Here is an 8171-nt window from a genome sequence, read left to right on the forward strand (position 1 = left end):
AATGAGAGACTCCCCCCTGGGCACACAGAAGACTGGGCGACTTGGAAGGCGCTGAACAGACTGAGGTCTGGCACCACGAGATGCAGAGCCAACCTTCAGAAATGGGGCTACAAAGTGGAATCCTCAGCATGCGAGTGGGGAGAAGAGCAAACCACTGACCACCTGCTGCAATGCAACCTGAGCCCTGCCACTTGCACAAGGGAGGACCTTCTTGCGGCAACACCGGAAGCACTCCAAGGGGCCAGATACTGGTCAAAGGACATTTAACCAACTACCAAACTCACAAGTTGTGTATTTTTCTGTCTGTTTGCTTTGTTCTGTTAGAAATGTAATATATAATGGACTGGTTGCTCTGACACGACAAATAAATAACCAGAAGTGCCGGCTGACAGAAATGTGGGAGACAAATGTTAGTCTAGGTCTTACTTACTGACTTAGGTGATCCCTCGTTGGCCAAGTAGGATAGTCTTCCAGGATTAGTGTTCTGGCATTGGGTCCGTAGGTGACTGTGGAGCCCTATTCTTGTTCTGCATGTTCTCCCGCCGTGAGAACATTGGTTTCCAGGTGGAAGGCGGTCCCGGTCGGGGTTGACTTGATGCACCTTCCTCTTGGCACGTTTCTTTCACCCTCTATTCGTGCCTCTTCAAATTCTGCAGCACTGCTGGTCACAGCTAACCTCCAGCTGGGGCGCTCAAGGGCCAGTTAATGACAACAACAAATTCCTCTCTTTCTCCCCAAGAGGATTGTTCAAATTCTGCAGCACTGTTGGTCACAGCTGACCTCCAGCTGGAGTGCTCAAGGGCCAGTTAATGACAACAACAAATTCCTCTCTATCTCCCCAAGAAGACTGTTCAAATTCTGCAGCACTGCTGGTCACAGCTAACCTCCAGCTGGGGCGCTCAAGGGCCAGTTAATGACAACAACAAATTCCTCTCTATCTCCCCAAGAGGACTGTTCAAATTCTGCAGCACTGTTGGTCACAGCTGACCTCCAGCTGGAGTGCTCAAGGGCCAGTTAATGACAACAACAACAGCAGCACAACAACAACACTTTATTTAAATTCTTCTCTATCTAACCAAGAGGACTGTTCAAATTCTGCAGCACTGTTGGTCACAGCTGACCTCCAGCTGGAGCGCTCAAGGGCCAGTTAATGACAACAACAACAGCAGCACAACAACAACACTTTATTTAAATTCCTCTCTATCTACCCAAGAGGACCAAATTCTGCAGCACTGTTGGTCACAGCTGACCTCCAGCTGGGGCGCTCAAGGGCCAGTTAATGACAACAACACCAGCAGCAGAACAACAACAACACTTTATTTAAATTCCTCTCTATCTACCCAAGAGGACTGTTCAAATTCTGACGCACTGTTGGTCACAGCTGACCTCCAGCTGGAGTGCTCAAGGGTGCCAGTTCTCAGTGTCTATGCCGGAGTTTTTAAGGTTGGCTTTGAGCCCATCTTTAATTCTCTTTTCCTGTCCACCAACATTCCGTTTTCCATTCTTGAGTTCGGAGTAGAGCAACTGCTTTGGGAGACGGTGGTCGAGCATCCAGATAACATGGCTGGTCCAGCGGAGTTGATGGCGGTGGGCACTGACCTTGAGTTTTGGAGTTGTAGTTCACCTACATCCAGAGATCACTGTGGATTCAAACAATGATGGATCTGGACCAAACTCTACACGAAGACTCAATATGCCCAAATGTGAACACTGGTGGAGTTTGGGGGAAATAGAATTTTGACATTTGGGAGTTGTAGCTGCTGGGATTTATAGTTCACCTACAATCACAGAGCATTCTGAACCCTACCAACAATAGAATTGGGCCAGACTTCCCCTCATATATTTATACATGGATATCATATCTTGGTGAGTTTTGGAGTTGTAGTTCACCTACATCCAGAGATCACTGTGGACTCAAACAATGATGGATCTGGACCAAACTCTACACGAATACTCCATATGCCCAAGTGTGAACACTGGTGGAGTTTGGGGGAAACCGAATCTTGACATTTGGGAGTTGTAGTTGCTGGGATTTATAATTCACCTACAATCACAGAGCATTCTGAACCCTACCAATGATGGAATTGGGCCAGACTTCCCACACAGAACTCCCATGACCAACGGAAAATACTGGAAGGGTTTGGTGGGCAGTGTCCTTTGATTTTGGAATTGTAGTTCGCCTACATCTAGAGATCACTGTGGACTCAAACAATGATGGATCTGGACCAAACTTGGCACAGATACTCAATATGCCCAAGTGTCAACACTGGTGAAGTTGGGGGAAAATAGAATCTTGACATTTGGGAGTTGTAGTTCCTGGGATTTGTAGTTCACCTACACCCAGAGATCACTGTGGACTCAAACAATGATGGATCTGGACCAAACTCTACACGAATACTCAGTATGCCCAAATCTGAACATGGGTGGAGTTTGGGGAAAATAGAATCTAGACATTTGGGAGTTGTAGTAGCTGGGATTTATAGTTCACCTACAATCACAGAGCATTCTGAACCCTACCAACGATGGAATTGGGCCAGACTTCCCACACAGAATCCCCATGACCAACAGAAAATACTAGAAGGGTTTGGTAGGCAGTTTCCTTTGGTTTTGGAGTTGTAGTTCACCTACATCCAGAGAGCACTGTGGACACAAACAATGATGGATGTGGACCAAAGTCTACACGAATGCTCAATATGCCCAAATATGAACACACATGGAGTTTGGGGGAAATAGAATCTTGACATTTGGGAGTTGTAGTTGCTGGGACTTATAGTTCACCCACGATCAAAGAGAATTCTGAACCCCACCAATGATGGAATTGAACCAAACTTGGCACACAGTTCTCCCATGACCAACAGAAAATACTGGAAGTGTTTGGTGGGCATTGAGCTTGAGTTTGGAAGTTGTAGTTCACCTACATCCAGAGAGCACTGTGGACTCAAACAAAGATGGATCTGGACCAAACTTGACAGGAATACTCAGTATGCCCAAATGTGAACACTGGTGGAGTTTGGGGGAAATAGAATCTTGACATTTGTGTGTTGATGTTGCTGGGATTTATAGTTCACTTACAATGAAAGAGCATTCTGAACCCCACCAACAATATAATTGGGCCAGACTTCCCACACAGAACTCCCATGACCAACAGAAAATACTGGAAGGGTTTGGTGAGCAGTGTTCTTTGGTTTTAGAGTTGTAGTCCACCTACATCCAGAGAGCACTGTGGACACAAACAATGATGGATCTGGACCAAAGTCTACATGAATGCTCAATATCCCCAAATATGAACACACATGGAGTTTGGGGGAAATAGAATCTTGACATTTGGGAGTTGTAGTTGCTGGGATTTATAGTTCACCCACGATCAAAGAGAATTCTGAACCCCACCAATGATGGAATTGAATCAAACTTGGCACACAGTTCTCCCATCACCAACAGAAAAGACTGGAAGGGTTTGGTGAGCAGTGTCCTTTGGTTTTGGAGTTTTAGTTTGCCTACATCCAGAGAGAACTGTGGACTCAAACAATGAGGGATCTGGACCAAACTCTACACAAATACTCCATATGCCCAAGTGTGAACACTGGTGGAGTTTGGGGGAAACCGAATCTTGACATTTGGGAGTTGTAGTTGCTGGGATTTATAATTCACCTACAATCACAGAGCATTCTGAACCCTACCAATGATGGAATTGGGCCAGACTTCCCACACAGAACTCCCATGACCAACAGAAAATACTGGAAGGGTTTGGTGGGCAGTGTCCTTTGGTTTTGGAGTTGTAGTTCACTTACATCCAGAGAGCACTGTGGACTCAAACAATGATGGATCTGGACCAAACTTGGCACGAATACTCCATATGTCCAAATGTGAACACTGGTGGAGTTTGGGGAAAATAGAATCTTGACATTTGGGAGTTGTAGTTGCTGGGATTTATAGTTCACCTACAATGAAAGAGCATTCTGAACCCCACCAATGATAGAATTGAACCAAACTTGGCACACAGAACTCTCATGACCAACAGAAAATACTGGAAAGGTTTGGTGGGCATTGAACTTGAGTTCTGGGAGTTATAGTTCACCTACATTCAGAGATCCAGGGCCCTTGGGGAGCCCACCCCACTTTCCCGGTGTTTCTCGGACACCCTGAGGCCCCCCTCCCCGCTCTGTATCCCTCTCCATCCGGGTCCCTGACCTGAGGCCTGCTCGAAGGCCAGGAGTGCGCGGGGTCCCTTCCGCCGGAAGTCCCTGACCGGGCCCCCTCCGGACCGGCGCCGGTTCTCGAAGTAGAGCACCAGCAGCTCCTCCGCCGCCTCCGCAGGGAAGCCCCGCACCTCCACCCACGGGCAGGCCGGAGAGGGAGACGCCATCCTCCCGCTGGCCCTCAGGCACCGCCGCCCTCCGAAACAGGAAGCCGGGAAACGAAAGCGAAAGGAAAGGCTGGCTCAGACCGGAAGGGGCGTGGCTGGCTGCAGCTGCCCAATCGGGTCCCTCCCCGCGCTTGCTCCGCCCACATTCCCTTGCCCCGCCCCCTCCGCGTGACGTCACCAGCCCTCCCTATTCCTCCTAGGAATCACAACAACAACAACAATATTATTATTATTATTATTATTATTATTATTATTATCATTTTACTGACAGAAAAGCACACTATGTCACAGCAAACGAGATCTATATGCTGGATTAATTATGATTATTATTATAAAACTAATTATAATTATAGCATACTTAAAATTATAATTAAGATAATTTACTTATTTCATAGAATCCTAGAATCAAAGGGTTGGAAGAGACCTCCTGGGCCATCCAGTCCAACCCCATTCTTCCAAGAAGCAGGAATATTGCATTCAAAGCACCCCTGACAGATGGCCATCCAGCCTCTGTTTAAAAGCTTCCAAAGAAGGAGCCTCCACCACACTCCGGGGCAGAGAGTTCCACTGCTGAACATAGAATCCTAGAGTTGGAAGAGACCTCCTGGGCCATCATCCAGTCCAACCCCATTCTGCCAAGAAGCAGGAATATTGCATTCAAACCACCCCTGACAGATGGCCATCCAGCCTCTGCTTAAAAGCTTCCAAAGAAGGAGCCTCCACCACACTCCCTCCGGGGCAGAGAGTTCCACTGCTGAACGGCTCTCAGTCAGGAAGTTCTTCCTCATGTTCAGATGGAATCTCCTCTCTTGTAGTTTGAAGCCATTGTTCCATTGCGTCCTAGTCTCCAAGGAAGCAGAAAACAAGCTTGCTCCCTCCTCCTCCCTGTGGCTTCCTCTCACATATTTATACATGGCTATCATATCTCCTCTCAGCCTTCTCTTCTTCAGGCTAAACATGCCCAGTTCCCTAAGCCGCTCCTCATAGGGCTTGTTCTCCAGACCCTTGATCATTTGAGTCGCCCTCCTCTGGACACATTCCAGCTTGTCAATATCTCTCTTGAATTGTGGTGCCCAGAATTGGACACAGTATTCCAGATGTGGTCTAACCAAAGCAGAATAGAGCATGGGGAGCATGACTTCCTTAGATCTAGACACTATGCTCCTCTTGATGCAGGCCAAAATCCCATTGGCTTTTTTTGCCGCCACATCACATTCCTGGCTCATGTTTAACTTGTTGTCCACGAGGACTCCAAGATCTTTTTCACACGTACTGCTCTCGAGCCAGGCGTCACCCATTCTGTATCTTTGCATTTCATTTTTTCTGCCAAAGTGGAGTATCTTACATTTGTCACTGTTGAACTTCTTTTTGTGAGTTTTGGCCATTCATCTCTCTAATCTGTCAAGATCGTTTTGAATTCTGCTCCTGTCCTCTGGACTATTGGCTCTCCCTCCCAATTTGGTGTCGTTACTTTGCTTCTATCCCGCTGTATCTCAAGCCCGAAGGCGACTCACAGCGGTTCACAAACAGTAAAAACAGTAGAAACAGCAGTGGTTCCATACAACATATAACAATTGACTTAACACATTATCCATAAATTACCAATAAGCAATTACAATGCACAATTATTACAAAAAACAACCGTACCCAATCTTCTCATCATCCAAGCGTAGTCCAGGTTCGTCGTCCATTGTTCCATTCCTATGTTCCATTACCAGATTGCACTAAATTACTCAAACCCCTGCACAAACATCCAGGTCTTCACCTTTTTGCGGAATACCATTAGAGATGGTGCTAGTCTAATGTCCGTAGGAAGGGCGTTCCACAGCCGAGGAGCCCTATCTCTCGTCCCCGACAGCCGAGCTTGAGAAGCAGGCGGGATCGAGAGCAGGGTCTCCCCGGAAGATCTCAAACTCCTGGTGGGTTCATAGGCAGAGATGCGGTCGGATAGGTAGCTTGGGCCGGAACCGTTTAGGGCTTTAAAGGCCAACGCCAGCACTTTGAATTCAGCCCGGTAGCAGATCGGTAGCCAGTGGAGTTGGCGCAACAGGGGGGTTGTATGCTCCCTGCGCTCCGCTCCTGTTAGAATCATGGCTGCCGAGCGTTGGACTAGTTGGAGCTTCCGAGCTGTCTTCAAAGGCAACCCCACGTAGAGAGCGTTGCAGTAATCTAGGCGGGATGTAACCAGAGCGTGGACTACCGTGGCCAAGTCAGACCATAATCTATATAAATAAAAATGTAATGGGTTGCTGTTCTAATTTTAGAGTTTTTTTAATTACTGGTAGTCAGATTTTGTTCATTTTCATGGTCTCTTCCTTTCTGTTGAAATTGTCCATATGCTTCTTGTGTATCTCAGTGGCTTCTCTGTGTAGCCTGACATGGTGGTTGTTGGAGTGGTCCAGCATCTCTGTGTTCTCAAATAATATGCTGTGTCCAGGCTGGTTCATCAGGTGCTCTGCTATGGCTGACTTCTCTGGTTGAAGGAGTCTGAAGTAGTCTTTCCTGTTCCTTGACGCGTGTCTGGGCAATGCTGCTGCTGTATTTATTTATTTATTTATTTGGGGTTCTTTTACCCCGCCCAAAGGGGACCCAGGGCGGCTTACACAGTAAAGGCACGCTTAGATGCCTGCATCACAACAATCATCACAAATTACAATAAATTCACAGTTACCAACAGCTTCATGCATTATTCCAATAAAATCTATAAAATCAATACAAACCTAATTCCTCCCTTACATTATCAGTGTTTGCTGTCTCATAGATCTGCTTTTAATACCATTTCGTCAATCCTGCTGGTCTTTAATTGCCTGGTTGCCCAAAGGCCTGGTCCCATAACCAAGTCTTCACCCTCCTCCTGAAGGCGAGGAGGGATGATGATGCCCTGATTTCCCCGGGGAGTGAGTTCCACAGGCGAGGGGCCACCACTGAGAAAGCCCTGCTCCTCGTCCCCACCAGCCTCACTTGTGAGAGTGGTGGGGTCGAGAGCAGGGCCTCCCCAGATGATCTCAAACTCAGAGGTGGGACGTAGCAGGAGATACGTTCGGACAGATACACTGGACCGGAACCGTACAGGGTTTTATAGGTCAAGACCAGCACCTTGAATTGTATTTGGGGGTCCCTCTGGAGACTTCTTGTCCACAGCTGCATGGTATACAATGGTAGACTCCTGTAGAAGAGAGAGGACACCTCTTGTCCTTTGCTTAACAGAGCATTGGTTGGATTTTCTTGGTGGATCTGGAGATAGTTTGTGTGTTGTGTTTCCTCATCAGCTTCCCTCTGCGGTCAGTGGTTCCCTTGATGTCTGGCAAGAACACTTTCCCTCTGGGTGGGTCTTGGTCTTTATTCTCGTGGCTTGTTCTCAGTCGCATCCTCAGCTGCTGCAAGAAGATCGCGCAAACAGACTCCAAGCAGAGGCACAACACCCTTGCTCAGATGATTCATTGAAACTTGTGCCACAAACACAATCTGCCTGCGACAAAGAAGTGGTGGGATCACAAGACAGAAAAAAGTTAAAGAGAATGAACACATCAAACTACTCTGGGACTTCCAAATTCAGACTGACAGAGTTTTGGAGCACAAGACTCCTGACCTCACGATTGTGTTAAAAAACAAGGTATGGATTATGGTTAGACCACACCTGGAATACTGTGTCCAATTCTGGGCACCACAATTCAAGAGAGATATTGACAAGCTGGAATGTGTCCAGAGGAGAGCGACTAAAATGATCAAGGGTCTGGAGAACAAGCCCTATGAGGAGCGGCTTAGGGAACTGGGCATGTTTAGCCTGAAGAAGAGAAGGCTGAGAGGA

The 8171-nt window shown here is 47.3% G+C and overlaps 1 protein-coding gene across 1 annotated transcript in view; it reads right to left on the minus strand.

The window, feature by feature from the left end:
• Window positions 1-4426, minus strand: part of PARP10 (poly(ADP-ribose) polymerase family member 10) — a 41444-nt gene extending 37018 nt beyond the window's left edge. Inside the window, exon 1 of the mRNA XM_067467199.1 lies at window positions 4189-4426. Within this exon, the coding sequence (XP_067323300.1) occupies window positions 4189-4363 (175 nt within the window). The 5' untranslated portion in view covers window positions 4364-4426. The remainder of the gene's footprint in view (window positions 1-4188) is intronic.
• Between the last annotated feature and the right edge of the window lie 3745 nt (window positions 4427-8171).

The sequence above is a fragment of the Anolis sagrei genome, chromosome 4 (assembly GCF_037176765.1).
Source record: "Anolis sagrei isolate rAnoSag1 chromosome 4, rAnoSag1.mat, whole genome shotgun sequence".
NCBI lineage: Eukaryota > Metazoa > Chordata > Lepidosauria > Squamata > Dactyloidae > Anolis > Anolis sagrei.